Raw genomic sequence first — 15,921 nt, forward strand, 5'->3', positions numbered from 1 at the left:
ATTTCTCTCTCCCCCACAACCTCCACTTATACAGGCTGAGGAATTCCATTCTGTTGTCCATGTACTGCTGGAATGGCTGGCTGAGGCAGAACAGGCCCTTCGTTTCCATGGTGTCCTTCCAGATGATGAGGAGGCTCTGCGTGGGCTCATAGAGCAGCACCGGGTGAGCAAGATAATTAAGACAATGTTGGCTCTAAAGGCTAGGCATAATTAAAATTCAGCTATTTGTGTCCCATTAGTATTTGGCAGTGATTTTTCCCCCAGCACAAGGGCATGAACAAATTAAACTGACATTCTCCATACACAACTGATAAATGAATCAGTAGAAGCAACTTCAAATTAAATTGCTTCCACATCTATATTAGAGTGAATGGTATCCACAGAAATGTAATAATTTCAATAAAAACACCGAAATATTTTGAATTTTGGTGTAGATCACATTATTGTATAGATGAAAAAATATTCAATATACATGTATTTAAATGATTGAAAAATAAGTTTCTCAAATCTCAAGAAATACTTGATAAGAAGAATTCTAGACTGATTAGAATATTTTCAGCTTGGGACTTAATTGTATGCAAAATTTGCACGTGGTTGTTTTACATGGAAATAGCATTGTGCACAAGACATTATTTTTCATGCAGCAAATAATATTTATTTATTTATTTTTATCCCACTTTTCTCCCACGGATGGGACTCAATAACATTTTCTGCACATGAAATGTTATTTCTTACATGTTTATTCCACTTGAATTTTTATTTTGCTAACTTTGAACATGAATATTTTGCAAAGGAAACGTTTTCTGAACAAAATCAAACCTTGTGTGCAAAATTTTTTTCTGTATGGAAAATGCTGTTTGCTACACAAAAATACCATGTACAGATTTTGCACACAAAAATTCTAAAATGCTAATAATATTCAAAACTTGCAGTATTCAAAGAATATCTTGCATCAGAAAATAAAATTCTTTAAATAATTATGCCTTTTTGAGAAGAAAATCAGCAAAGAATTACATTCCCTAGACCTCACCTGAACAACAGAAATCGAATAGAATTCTGCTAGCATATTTATTATATTTTTGCTACTCTGAGTACACTGTATTTTGTCTCCAGTGGGTTCCACAAAAAAAACAAAAAAAAAAAACATGAAGAGTCAAGAAGAGTGTATAGAGGTGTAATTAGATCAATTTAGGATTGCTACAACTTCTGTGCCAAAGGCCCATTTACACCCCGCTGAAGATGTTCTTATCCCCTTGGTGACACCTGGATAACATGCCCTAAGCCAGGGGTCCTCAAACTAAGGCCCGAGGGCCGGATACGGCCCTCCAAGCTCATTTACCCGGCCCTCGCTCAGGGTCAACCTGAGCCTGAAACGACTTGAAAGCACACAACAACAACAACAATCCTATCTCATCAGCCAGAAGCAGACCCACACTTTCCATTGAAATACTAGCAAGTTTATATTTGTTAAAATTGTTCTTCATTTTAATTATTGTATTGCTTTTAAGTGTTTTTTGCACCATAAATAAGATACGTGTAGTGTGCACAGGAATTCATTCATGTTCTTTCAAATTATAATCTGGCCCTCCAACAGTTTGAGGGACTGTGACCTAGCCCTCTGTTTAAAAAGTTTGAGGACCCTTGCCCTAAGCCATGTGCAACTTTTGACAAGCCTCCTGCCCATACCAATTTCACAGTTATAATACAGATCATTTTTTCTCACCATTTTAAGGCCCCATCTACACAGGGTTAGGAAACAGATTAACCTGAGGTATCCAAATGACGTTTTAGCTAATCAATTTCAAGCTGAATTAAACCTGCTTATCCAGGTTTATTCTAGATTTAAGAGATACTTGCTAAAGTGTGGATCTTACTGAAAAATCTGGAACTCTGCAGGCTTGGAGGCCATGTGGACAATCTCCTTGGATCTGCATTTGAAATCCCAAGAGGCAGTCCCCACAACCATTCCTCTTCCCCAGGGTCAGGCAGCCAGCCTCCCCTCCATACCTCTCGTTTGGTCCTTAAATTCAAAGGGAAATCCTCAGAAAGAGCCATAAGGCTTGCCTTACTTTCCTGGAGAATGGAAAATTAAACTAAAAACTTTTGGAAGGGGGATTCCTCCCTCCCCTCTTTAGTTTCATTTTCCAGACTCCAGGAAGGTAGGGCAAGTCTTGTGATTCCTCCAGAGGCTTTCCCTTTGTTTTCAGGAACTGAGGAGCAGGGAAGAAATGGGGGAAATCACCATCCCTACCCCTACTGATTGTGAATCTCCAGGCAGGCCCGTAGCCAGGATTTCGTTTCGGGGGGGGGGGGGGGCTAAAAAATTTTCAGGGGGGGCTTCGGGGGGGTGAGTTTCGGGGGGGGGGCTGAGTCTGAGTGAAAGAGGGTCTAGCCTAGCAAACCTTTTGTATCATTACCCCAATACCCCCATGCATATGGGATATATTGAGTATGGTGATCAGATCATGATATGAATAAACATAACAGTTTAAATAATGCACCAGTAAGGCCTTTTCGCGAACCACCATGAGAATTTCGGGTGGGGGCTGAAGCCCCCCGAGCCCCCCCCCCCCCCCCCCCCCCGGCTACATGCCTGTCTCCAGGGGTTGGTAATCTAGCCATCCCCCAGCTAAAAAGGTGGTATTTCAGCCCCCTCCCCCACCCCCGGCCAAGAAATGCAAAGAAAACCACCTGTTTTCTTCGCATTTGGGCCAGTGTAGGAGGGCCCTAAGCGACAGGGAAAACGAGAGCTGTATGGGATGGAAAAATTGATTTCCACCTACTATCCTGAGACATCTCTTTAACCGTGAAAGAGACATTTTCTTTAACTGTGAAAGAGCATTTGATATGAAGAAACACATGCTGTATCTTCATATGAAATGTAGTGGATTCTCTACTTTTGGGACTTGGTGGAAATTGTTTGTTGTTTGTGCATTTGCTTCTGGGAATGAGAGGTTAATGGAAAGAGGATGGCTAGGATGTAAACCTTTAGGAATGAAATGGAATGGAATCTGAAGTTGAATTTTGAACTCCCAACAAATTTGGAATGACTCTGTAAAACACAGATATCCATAAACAGACCTGCCAAGGACTTGCACCCACAAGTGTGACTTCCTTGATTTGATCAGTCCAATTGAAATGTCGTCTTCATCTTTTATGTTGGTCAGATTGAGATAAATAAAAACTTTTTTCAAAATGCTGAGAAATTGGGTGTCCATCACAAAAAGGGTTTTGATTCTTAGGAAAGTTGAAATGTAAGTGAATAAGATACAATGAAAAGACAGGCCACTAGCTGTTTACATTGACTTGGGATTGATTCTGTCTAAAGGGAGATTGCCATTCTTAGGAACTGGATGCAGTTGGTTGTCTTCGACTAGATCTACATTGCCCTATTTCCTCCTTATCCCAGATTATCTGGCATAATCTGGGATATAATCCAGTTCAAAGCAGATAATCTGGGGTCACATCCTGAGATATAGGGCAGTGTAGATCCAGCCTTTGGCTTCTTTCTCACCAAAGACAAATCAAATGCAAATGTATACACTTGTGTACATACATGTATGCCATTCCCTACTTGGAAAAAGCCAATGCCTAAACATTTGCACAAATAATACAAATAATCATTGCTAAAATGTAAACAGCCTTTTTGGAGAAGCTGTGTAATAAAATGTGTTTAAACACAATTTATAGTTTGGAAAGTCTTCAAAGATATTTTAGTCTGAGACAAGCAGTTGTTGCAGACCTTTGAAGGAGACTTTCTAGGTGTTCTTAAAGTGGCCTACAACTAGGTGAATTCTGAATTTGTCATTTCCATGTTTCCCAATCTACAGTATCTTGGAAGCTTCCTGTTGGTAAGCTAAAGAGTAGGGTCTAGGAAGAGGCATCATCAGAAGGAGAAGCAGTAAAGGATCTCTATTGTTGTAGTTTTGTCCCAAGATGCAGGATCTTGGTCTATGTTTTCTATAAATACCAGTATTTATGACTTTTGAATTGCCTAATTAAAATGCTCCATTGTGAATATTAAAAATAGTAACCAAATCTCTTTTTGAGATGTTAATTTTTCAGCAAAATTATTTTTAAAAATAGCTCTTACATAGACATCATGGTATTTAGGGAGGAATAACTAGCTTAATTAGTTATGGTTCCTTTTAGTTCATTTTAAATGATAAACTGTATTTAAGTTATTAAGTAACTGTTTTAATTATTTTAAGTAACTGTTTATGGAATATTTAGGTGAGTGCTCTAATTCATTTCTTTCTGATATAATAAATTATGCCAACATTTCTAATTTACAAATAATGAGTTACTCAGCATACTAAAGCATTTTCTTTCAAAAGGCTGTTTTATATTTAATTAGCACATATAATATTTTTGGGGTACATATTTTAGACAATAGTTTTGCTTCTGATTGCCATCTTTGGAGCTAAAAGATGTGGTGCGTTAATGCATTTAGTTAGTGAGTAAAGAAAATCTATTTATACTTTTGTTCTCTCTTTGCCCTAGCCCTCTTGCTTCATTAGTCCAAATTGTCATAAATCTTTTTTCTTGTAAAAATAGTTTACATCCATTATTCATTTTCTAGTCATCACTATGCAGCCTAGGGATGTAGATCATTATTTATTTCATTTGCACACTAAGAAGAAAGAATTTTAAATGCATTCACAAAGTGTCCTTTTTCAGTTACTATTTTTACTTGTTTCCCCTTTAACAGAAAATATTGATGTTGAGCACGCACACACACAAACACACACACACACTTTTAAAATAAAACCTGTGTATTATGCATAAAATGATATATTGTATAAAACCTCTCTTTGTAAAAACAAAACAAAATAACCCTATGTTGTTAGGGGCAAACAAAAAAAAGGCCTGAAATGAGAAAAATCTTTCAGTTTCGCTTGTATCAAGATATCTTAGTGTGTCATTACACTTTTTCTTGTCAAAGATGAAAATATTTTGAGTATTCTTTATATCACTAGTGATCTTGGAAGAAAGAAGTGCTTTTCTAGATGTCTACTGTCCTGTATCAGGCTTCTGTATAGCATATGCTTAACAATATGGGCTCATCCAGACAGGCCCATATGCTGGAACCTGTCTCAGTTTTACCGGAGGCATCTAAACAATGCCTCCAGTAAAACCGAATTAATTTGGAATGAAGCAGGGTTTTAATTAATTATTTAGACATCACATTGGATCCAGGCCTTCCTGAATGGCTCGGGTCTAATGGGGTATTGGGCCTGTGGGGACTCAATTGTGAGTCCCCACAGCCATCTCGCTTCTTTGGGCTTCCAAAAGCCCAAAGAAATAAGATGGCACCTCCACCCAGCCCCCCATTTAACCTTAAAAATTAAGGAAAACCTTCCTGGCTATCATAACTTTGCTCCTCGTGCCCTTGTGACATGAGAAAATGACACACCAGGAGACCGAGAAGGTTTTGTGGGTGGGGTGGGGACAGGAATCTGTGCCGAAACAGGCTTTTTAAATCCGCTTTTGATCTGATTTTGGTGCCGTCTGGAAGTGCCCTATGATTCCAATCTACCTAGACCAGGGGTCCTCAAACTAAGGCCAGGGGGGCGAATACGGCCCTACAAGGTCATTTACCCGGCCCTCGCTCAGGGTCAATCTAAGTCTGAAACGACTTGAAAGCACACAACAACAACAATTCTATCTCATCAGCCAAAAGTAGGCCCACACTTCCCATTGAAGTACCAATAAAATTATATTTATTAATATTGTTCTTCATTTTAATTATTGTATTGTTTTAAGTGTTTTTTGCACTACAAATAAGGTATGTGCAGTGTGCATAGGAATTCATTCATGTTTTTTTTCAAATTCTAATCCAGCCCTCCAGCAGTTTGAGTGACTGTGACCTGGCCCTCTGTTTAAAAAGTTTGAGGACGCCTGACCTAGGCAATCAGTATATGGGACTGCCAAACCCCTATGTTTGTTTCTCTGTTTCATAACAGCCCTGTTCCACAAGCTGTGAGCTGGAGACATTTAAACTTGCCTTCCCTGTCTGTTGAGACATAGGGCACAGCTACAATGATCACTTAGGTTCAATGGGCCCCAGACCAGCCTTGCCCTGCATTAACCAATTTTAGGGGATAATCTGAACTCTGGTCCAGAATTTGAAGTATCCCCAGGTGGCCAGGGGACATCTATGTTGTGGTAACATGGATCCTACTATTTACCACCACCTGCAGTGACATCTGCCAGGCATGAGGGGGGAAAGGTAGCAAGGATAGGGCAGTTCCAGCTCTCCCCCATCCTCTGTCACCTCAGCGTACACCACTGTAGGTGATTGACAACAGGTAGGACCTGTGTCATGGCTGGAGACTGCCATGACCTGGAAGACAAGAGGGGACAGTAAGGGTAGCCATCCAGCTAGGTGGTCAGTATCTCCATTGCAAATGGCATAGGGCCTGTCTGACCCATATCAGGGCGTATCGGTATACACCACACCGGATCGGCCCTGGTTTAATTGATACTGTAGATCTGCCCATAGGGATTGCTGTAAGATGGCGACTGAAATGAAAGCATCTCCCATCCAGTAATGGTCACCAGTCATTGGTTTCTAGCAGTTGAAGAACTGGAGTTTATGAAGCTAGTGAATGATGTCTCACTCATATTCCCAATCTCCTCTGCTAGGTTATGGACAAAAATAGGTGGGAAACAAGCAGCTTCAGAGCCACATCTGTGTCCACATGCAGTCTTAGGACCACAATTTGTGTACTCTGCTCTAACACATTTCTTTTTTTTTCTTAGTAAGCAGTTGTTCTTGTTGTTGTTTTTTAATTGCCTTTTCTGCTAAATTGTGAACATTACTGTTGTTTTATTCTTGCTCTTTTCCCTGCCATTCAGTCTGTTTAGGCACTGAATGATTCATTGTAAGCATTTGTTCTCTTTGACTTAGCCAGCCAAGTCTGAAGTTACATGGATTTTCTCTTTGAACCGCTGCCAGTGCCTAATTGAAAATCACTGTTTCTGCCTTAGGAATTCATGAAGAAACTGGAAGAAAAAAAGGCTGAGCTAAATAAAGCCACAGGTATGGGGGAAGCTGTCCTGGCTATCTGCCACCCAGACTCCATCACTACCATTAAGCACTGGATCACAATAATCCGAGCAAGGTTTGAAGAGGTCAGTCCAACTCAAGCAGTTCTCTGTGGTAATAATCAGTCTTTGACAGCTTGGAACATGAGCAGCAATTACCAATGCTGCTGTGTTGTAAGGAAATGATCCAAATGTCTAGAGCAAAATGTTTGACATACTCTTACTGGCTATTTTTTCACTCTTCTTTCATAGCCATAATTATGAGATAGGAAAATGAAGTATATCTGGCCCCATGTCAGTTGATGGTCAAGGACAGTTTCTTGTTCTCTCAAAATAGAGGCATTTTGAAAAATATATTTCAAAGTGTATAGTAATAATATGATTAAAAAAAATCTGTCGCCAGTGGTTAGCAATAATTGTGTTACTATCAGGAAATTTTTTAACAGATGTCTGAGTGCAAAAATTCTGCATAAAAAAACTGTGTAACAGATAGTAACATGGCAGTCTTGTTTGTAAATATTTAAAGATGCCGATGTACATTTCTGTAACTTATTAAGACATATTAGCAAATAATGTACATCCGTACCTCTGAAACTACAGACATCTAAATGATCACTGGGAAATAATTGGGAAAGTGTAACATTAATTTTACTCTACTATGTTTATCATCAACAGAAGCATCAGCCATGAGGAACCCTCAATCATCACATCTTTGGCAAATCCTTATCTGATTCCATTTAGTATAAGTAGAAATTAATCATAATGCAATATACAAAACAAGCTATGTGCACCATACTTAAGCACATAATTATTAAAGATTTCTTTATGGAAATATGTCCATTAACTGCAAATTGTAAAAATATAATTACATAGGAAAATATTCAAACACAGAAGCTATATATAACACTTCGACATGTACTTAAAAGTTAAGTGTAGTTAAAGCTAAATCTTATTGTTAGATTCAGCTAGAATAAACATATTGACTCAATAGCTGAATAGTCAGCACTTATGTAAAGCCTTTTGATTCAGTGGGTCTACTCTAGTTCAGATTAGCAGTTGATTATTATTATTTAATTTAGTTACAGTATTCATACGCTGCCCTTCTCACCCCTAAGAGGACTCAGAGCGGCCTTACAAAAGGCAACAATTGGATGCCATATCAACAACAAATATAAAATAAACATCTACAGTAAAACATAAATTTAAAAGCCATAGAGAGATTAAAACACATTTTTAAAACCATGCAATCTGAGATCATAGTCAAAGAGCCATTCCAGATATCATTGCACATTTTCCATCATCACTTATTGCACTGCACTATTGACCAAAGGCTTGGTCCCAGACCCATGTTTTTACTTGCTTTCTGAAGGTCATGTTATGGGCCAATAACTTTTTTGTTGATTATCTGTACTTTCTGGGGTACATATTGTACGGCCCAGCAATGCTGTTACTTGTCAGTCTTTTGATAATGAAGCCAAACTTGTTTACAAGGGAGGGAGGAAATGCAAAAACTTTGGATGTTACGGAAATTAAAATAGACTGTTGTTCATTTCAAGGTGTTAGCATGGGCAAAACAACACCAGCAGAGATTGGCAGGGGCCCTGGCTGCACTTATCGCTAATCAGGAATTGTTAGAAGCCTTGCTGTCCTGGCTGCAGTGGGCTGAGACAACACTCACCGAAAAAGACAAGGAAGCCATTCCTCAGGAAATCGATGATGTGAAAGCACTCATAGCTGAGCATCAGGTAAGGGAACTGTGGATATGCCATAGCCTCTGATCAGTTAAGTTTAATATCTTCAACCTGTGGGCATTTTAGAATTCATGCAGACATTTTTAAGTAAAATATTTTGAATTCTGCATTGTTCACATGAGTTTTATTTCATTGCATCTTAAATTTTATTTATCTTTTATTCATATTGTTCCATTGCTACAGTCAAAACTAAAAATGACAATAGCAAAGAAGAACAGCCTTTTCTTTGAGGTGAATTTTATAGGTATATTTTTAATAAACAAAAACAAAAGTTTGTTCCATCCTTGCAGAATTTAAACCAGTGGAGATTTTGACAGTGAAATTGCTTGTTGTCTCAGAGCACTGGTTCCCAACGTGTGGTCCGTGGACCACCAGCAGTTCGCAAAAATGAAAATATGGTCTGTGGCCTCACCATTACTACACTGGTGCCTCGAAACCACATGGCAACGAGAGCAACTGTTCTTGCGAAACCCTCTTATAGTGCTGAGGCAACGGGGGTGTTGGGAAGGGAGAGGCTGACTACCTACAAAAAATTGCTACTACCACATCAGCTGCAGATGGTGATTACTGGATGGCATATGTTCTGTATCAGAAACTAGAGCTGATGTGGTCTATCTAATTCAGTTTTCTGAATCAGCACCCCCCAAATAACCATACCAAACCTAAAGTTGACTAAAAACTTATTCATAACCCTTTTGGTATTATTGTTGGGGAGTGGTCCCTGATCAAGTAGTCCTTGGTCAAAAAAAGGTTGAGAACCACTGCCTTAGAGAATAAAGATACGAGAAAGTAAACAAACAAATTGAATCCATTTACCATTGAGATTGTATCTGTTTTGTACATGACATTTTACAATGTTTCTTAGAGTAATTCTCAAAGCATATATTCCCTTAAAAGACGGAAAACAGACAATCTCCTTTTTTGGTAAGTCAATATATTAGGCTGATTTCACCATGATGCTTTGTAATACGAGATTAATATGCCTTTTGTAGAAAATATTAAATCATGACCCTTGAGTAATAGCAACCAACAATAATTCAATTTTAACATAAACATGTGGGTCAGGAAGCTTCTGCTTCTATTGTTGTCTAGATCATGCCAAACAAAATAATTATGTAGGCTTCCTGATGTTATAAAAGATACACTGTAAATCAAACTGATGTATGTATACTAGGAGAAAAGCAGTGTACGAAGCATAAGTTCTGTGTATTGTCCATTGTTATCCATTTTTCTCCATGGGCATGTCACTAATTATTATTGTGCACCGTTAGTCAAAGCAAGCTCCATTTAATTCCAGACATTTATGGAGGAAATGACCAGAAAACAGCCTGATGTGGATAAGGTTACTAAGACACATAAAAGGAAAACAGTTGAATCTGGTCCAATCCAGTCTCATATTCCTGTGCTGGATAAAGGAAGAGGAGGAAGTAAGTAATGATCTTGCCAAGGGAAATGGGGGAAGCATTGCATGCGGTCATTGACTGGTTGTTTATCAGATGTTAAGGCAAGGTCACCTTCCCATTTCTTTTTGTCATTTAAGACATGAGGAGGATGAACTAGAGGTTAACAGCTTGTGGCTTTAAAGTCTACTCTACTTTCCTGAGTTATGGTACCTGGGCGCAAAGTAGTTGTGTCTGACCCTTCTTTTTTACAGAGCAATCAATGGAATGGAAATTTGTCAGCTTTAGTATTGGGATTGGATTTAAAGCTCCTAGCACCTCAAAAAACGTATGGGGAGGGGAATGGCACGTCAAAAGTTTCGACAAAATGAGATAAACTTATTTTGTTGCCACCACGGCATAAACTGTACACAAGATTTTGAGAAACTGTACAACTTTGCATGTTAAATCCTACACTCAGTCCTTTTTTTATTAATCATCACAGCTTTCTGAAGGGGTAAAAACATGGTTACATTGTTTTTGGCTATATACTTGGGAAACCTTCACATGCTTACATTATTTTTGGCTATATACTTGGGAAAAGTACAGAAAATGCAAAACTAAATTACATGCTATGTCCCTATACAAACAACATGGTCAAGCATTTGACATCATGGCTGCAGCCTTGCCCAGTTCAAAAGCTGCCAAATGCAAATGTGATGCAGCAGGGCAAAGCAAACTGCATCCACGTGTGATTTTTTTTTCCTGTACTGGATTTAGCTCAGTATTTGTATTGTGCACCTTTTTTGTACAACATTGTTGAGGTTTTTATGTAATAAACAACAATGTTACACAAAAAATGGGCACAAGGTTGCTTCTGAGAAAATTGCAGTTTTGTGGGTGAACTGAACAACTTTTATTGAGAAAACTGCATTGGAGGAGAGATTCCCAAATGAAAAATTGTTTAATTGTTCTTGACATAATGTTGGAACTTTTAAAGAATTGACATGTACCATTCCTACACAGAACTACTGTAGCTTTTGAAACAAATAAGCATACATGTTATATTATCCTTAGCTTGTAATATTTTGAAAAGCAAACAAAAGCAGAATTAATGATTACCTTCCCTCTGTATTTTCATAGGAAAGCGTTCTCCAACACCAAGCATGTATCCTTCAGGTGCACAGACCCAGATTGAAACCAAGAATCCACGGGTAAACCTCTTAGTTAGCAAATGGCAGCAAGTCTGGCTTCTAGCCCTGGAAAGACGAAGGAAACTCAATGATGCTTTAGACCGTTTAGAAGAGGTAAGTAAACAGTCAATAATAATTGTGCTTTTTATAATTAACTTCTGGCTCAGATATTCTTTTTCAGTGATAGAGTGCCATATAGATATCTTTCCTGTATGGCATGGAAAAGGTCGTACAGGAAAGGTTGTCCTGTTTAATTGGGGTACTTACTTTGAAAGTAGTTGTTTTACTCCAGAAACTTTGTTTTTGTGAGATAGTCATTGGAAAACTGTAACAAAATATGCTGCAAGATAACCTGCAAAAACAAAAAAAATGCAGTTAAATAAACTTTTTCCATGTTTTTATAATAGAACCAATTAGGAAATGGCATTTATAACCCAGGAACAAAACTCATGTTACATAGTTATGTGGTATCAGAATAGAGCAACCACCTATTCCTTTACTGCAGAAAGAGGAACACTGTCATCAGTAATATACGTGCTGGGAAAATATGATAATAATACAGCTTTTATGTTTGCAATACATACTCTGCAAATAAAAGAAAAACCTGTAATTTGTCCTTGAAAAGTTATGCCTTTTGGCATGAATATAGAGTGGCAGCTTCATTAGAAGATGTTTATCAAGCATCAAGATGAAAGGAGCCATCCACGTTTGTCCACCACTATAAAATTGGAACCGGCAGCTTATGGAAGACTAGTTCTTCAAGCCTAACATAAAAAACCAAGATTATGGCAACCAGAACGATTGATAACTGTCAAGTAGAGGGAGAAAACATGGAGACAGTGACAGACTTTGTATTTCTAGGCGCAAAGATTACTGCAGACGCAGACTGCAGCCAGGAAATCAGAAGGTGTTTACTTCTTGGGAGGAAAGCAATGACCAATCTTGATAAAATAGTGAAGAGTAGAAACATTACACTGGCAACGAAGGATAGCTTGGAAAAGATAATGATGCTGGGAAATTGCAAGGAAAAAGAAAGAGAGGCTGACCAAGGGCAAGATGGATGGATGGTTTCCTTAAAGTGACTGGTTTGACCTTGAAGGAGCTGGGGGTGGCGATGGCCAAAAGGGAGCTCTGGCATGGGCTGGTCCATGAGGTTGGAAGCGACTGAGCGAATAAACAACAAACATTCTCCAAACAGTCATGCTGCAGGATATAAGTTAGGCTTTGGAAATACCACTGGTTGTGGATTTTTCCTTCAATCTACCTGAGAATGAGAAGCTGATACTTCCTAGGAATTATCATTCTAGAGCCTGAAGGAGCAATCCATCCCCATCCAAGATCTAACAATGTTAAGGTACAGGTAACAGAAATTTAAACAAAACCTTAATTTTCTATCTGTCCTACACTCCAGTGTAGGAGTATCCCAAGAATCAGGAGATTGGCATGCAAAAGCTGTCCAGTAGTTAATGCAGGGATGAGATGAATGGAAAAGCAAGATTCTGATCATCAGCCAGTCCAGAAGTTATACAGCAAGACAAACAAAGCCAGCAAGGAGTAGAAGCAAGTAGTCAAGTCAAGGCCAAGAAAGCATGTTGGATGTTGAAGAGTACTGCCAGTTACTAACAGAGAATGATTGAGAGCAGCAAAATTGCCAGTCAAATGCTGGGAGATTTATAGGCAGCTGTCTCAAGACATCGAGTGACCTAATTAGTCACTGCCTCCTATTTAACAGCTGCTGGGATTGGCATAATCTCTCGTTATCTCTTCATCACTCTGCAAAGAATAGCAGTGTGTCTTCAACATCTGCAATCTTCTGCTTGGGAGTAAAATCCATGTGCCTCAGCCCCCTTCTCTTCAGGAGCTGTGGCTTCCTGGCAATCTACCCCCTCCTCTGTCCAAAGAGGGTGAATTATGACACTATCTGTTCTGTCTCTGCTCAGTGTTTTCCTTCAGTTAGTGAGGATTTATAATCAAACTGAGGGGAAAGAGAGGGGTCAAGGAATTAGAATTCTGGAACTCTTGTCTCAATAGGCCGGCGTGGGGAATTAACACACTGGTTATGAACTGCTTCCTTCACCTCCCTAGAATGATAATTCTTGATACATATTGACTTCTCCGTTATTCCTAAAATAATGTTTTCTTTTTGTCATTTTTTTAAGCTGAGAGAATTTGCCAACTTTGATTTTGATATTTGGCGGAAAAAGTATATGCGCTGGATGAACCATAAGAAATCTCGAGTGATGGACTTCTTTAGAAGGATTGATAAGGATCAAGATGGGAAGATCACTAGGCAGGAATTTATTGATGGCATTCTTTCTTCAAGTAAGTTTCAAAGCAAAGGGTTTTTTTTTTTTTGTCAGGAGCGACTTGAGAAATTGCAAGTCGCTTCTGGTGTGAGAAAATTGGCCGTCTGCAAGGATGTTGCCCAGGGAATGCCTAGATGTTTTACTATCCTGTGGGAGGCTTCTCTCATGTCCCCGCATGAGAAGCTGGAGCCTACAGACAGATGGAAGCTCACCCTGCTCCCCGAATTCATACCACCAATGTTTTGGTCATCAATCCTGCTGGCACAAGGGTTTAACCAAAGGAATTAAGCAACAGTTAGTTCTGTATATAAATTATCGTTGAGTGCAGATGCCTGCATCTTTTGACTCTCTTTAGAAATTGAGTTTGTAAAGAAGACTGATCGGGAAGGGAACATGATAATACTCTTCAATGTTTCTCACATATAAGGAGGCAAAAACATGTCCAGCAGGATCTAATAGGCTTAAATTAAAAGAATAAAACTTTCAATCATGTAGTTCCACAATTGTGCCTGTATCCTAGCCTAGTGCCCGGTAATCTATCCATAAAGGTAGTTACAGATTTCTTACATTCAGCTAGCGGTTAGACATGGCGGCCTACAAGGCCTTTTTGGGAGATCAGTTGTCCTAATATGTTTGTTTTTTGGTCTACAGAATTTCCTACTAGTCGATTGGAAATGAGTGCTGTAGCAGATATCTTTGACAGAGATGGTGATGGATATATTGACTATTATGAATTTGTAGCGGCGCTTCATCCAAACAAGGATGCCTACAAGCCTCTGACGGATGCAGATAAAATTGAAGATGAGGTATTCTTCCCCTCCTCCTTTTGCAAACGTGCTATGTGCTGGAATTCCATAACAATTCCATCGTCTGATCATTTTCATGTTGAATTCCATCAATGTTTAATTCTGGAAATTGGCAAGTAGTATAATATTCTGATTCTCATTTTGACAGGTGACAAGGCAGGTAGCAAAATGTAAATGTGCAAAGCGATTCCAGGTGGAACAAATTGGTGACAATAAATACAGGGTAAGTATCAAACACCTTCTCACGTTGTGTATTCATTTCAACTCAGATATTCAGAACACAACAGGAATATCAGGACATTTTGTTTAAATTAGTTAATACAGTGTTACTTTATGCTTTTTCCAAAGTCTAAAAGTTGAACCAGATTACATTTTTGACCAAGTGAAGTGTATGTGAATATTTGGTTATTTTAATAAACAAAATGTTGCTGTGCCACTGAAATCACAAGGAACGTGTTCTGATCAACAGTTTAAAGTTTAAAGAACTCCCCCAAAATCTTTCTTCTGTTGAAACTTCCAATACATGGATGATGGCTTAATTTTAACAGCATGTTACATGTATTTTGGTAAACAAACATCTACATCTAACTTGACCTGCCCAACTCTCAACTACATGCCACACATAGATGTTTATTAGAGATTGTTCAAGAGTCATGTAGAAGCTTTGCTGTTCCACTAATTATGTCTTTTTCCCATTTTCCATTTCTTATCAGTTCTTCCTGGGAAATCAGGTATAAACAGTGGAATGTGTTATGGAGTTCCTAGTATTCTTTTAATCTTCATTGCAGCTTGCAGTGGCTTTTCCTTCCCCATCCTTTCACCCTGAGCTAATTCATTGTTGGTCAGCTGTGGTGCCTCTCTGGAAATGCTTAACAGGCTTCCTTGTCTTGGTATCTGCCTTTGTGCCTGTTGCTGCCTCATTAATGAGATTACTTTCAAGGGAACCAGATAATAGTCTACAGCTGGCAGTGCAAATGCCTTTAGGCACTCTTCCTATACCTCTTGTTATTCTCAATATATGGGGTATCCTTTAGGTTTTCATGCTGCACCCACTGTCGGATATTCCACCAGTATACCACTTTTTAAACCTTTAGTAAAGGACCAAGACATTCAGGTAGGAATTGAATATAGAAATTGTGTTCTCATCCCTTCCCCCTACCCAAAGTAATTGTGTGGTTCAGCACATTTCAGGCATAAGGAAATTGGATTTTATTCTATATCAGTGGTGTTTTGGACTTCAGTTCCCATGATTCCTAACAGCTGCTAAGCTGGCTGGGATTTCTGGAAGTTGAAATCCAAATCATCTGAAGGACCAAAGGTTGGGAACCACTGTTCTATATGCAAGGAGGTGGGAGTGCCAGCTCTTACTTCTTTATTGTTTTTCTCCATCATTCTGAATACTTGTAGAATAACAGTCTGAAGAGCTGTGCCTCTGT

General features: G+C 38.8%; 1 protein-coding gene across 39 annotated transcripts in view; it reads left to right on the plus strand.

The window, feature by feature from the left end:
- The window catches only part of DST (dystonin), a 411,253-nt gene that overhangs the window by 377,925 nt on the left and 17,407 nt on the right, over positions 1–15,921 (plus strand). For 33 of the 39 annotated variants that reach the window (XM_060752763.2, XM_060752758.2, XM_060752766.2 and 30 more), the window contains 9 exons: positions 35–163; positions 6,994–7,137; positions 8,607–8,795; positions 10,099–10,228; positions 11,324–11,487; positions 13,533–13,695; positions 14,331–14,485; positions 14,634–14,708; positions 15,199–15,216. In XM_060752763.2, coding sequence (XP_060608746.2) covers positions 35–163; positions 6,994–7,137; positions 8,607–8,795; positions 10,099–10,228; positions 11,324–11,487; positions 13,533–13,695; positions 14,331–14,485; positions 14,634–14,708; positions 15,199–15,216 — 1,167 coding nt within the window. The remainder of the gene's footprint in view (positions 1–34; positions 164–6,993; positions 7,138–8,606; positions 8,796–10,098; positions 10,229–11,323; positions 11,488–13,532; positions 13,696–14,330; positions 14,486–14,633; positions 14,709–15,198; positions 15,217–15,921) is intronic. The other 6 variants (XM_060752759.2, XM_060752764.2, XM_060752771.2 and 3 more) reach the window with 1 other exon arrangement.

This window comes from Anolis sagrei, chromosome 1 (assembly GCF_037176765.1).
Source record: "Anolis sagrei isolate rAnoSag1 chromosome 1, rAnoSag1.mat, whole genome shotgun sequence".
Taxonomy (NCBI): domain Eukaryota; kingdom Metazoa; phylum Chordata; class Lepidosauria; order Squamata; family Dactyloidae; genus Anolis; species Anolis sagrei.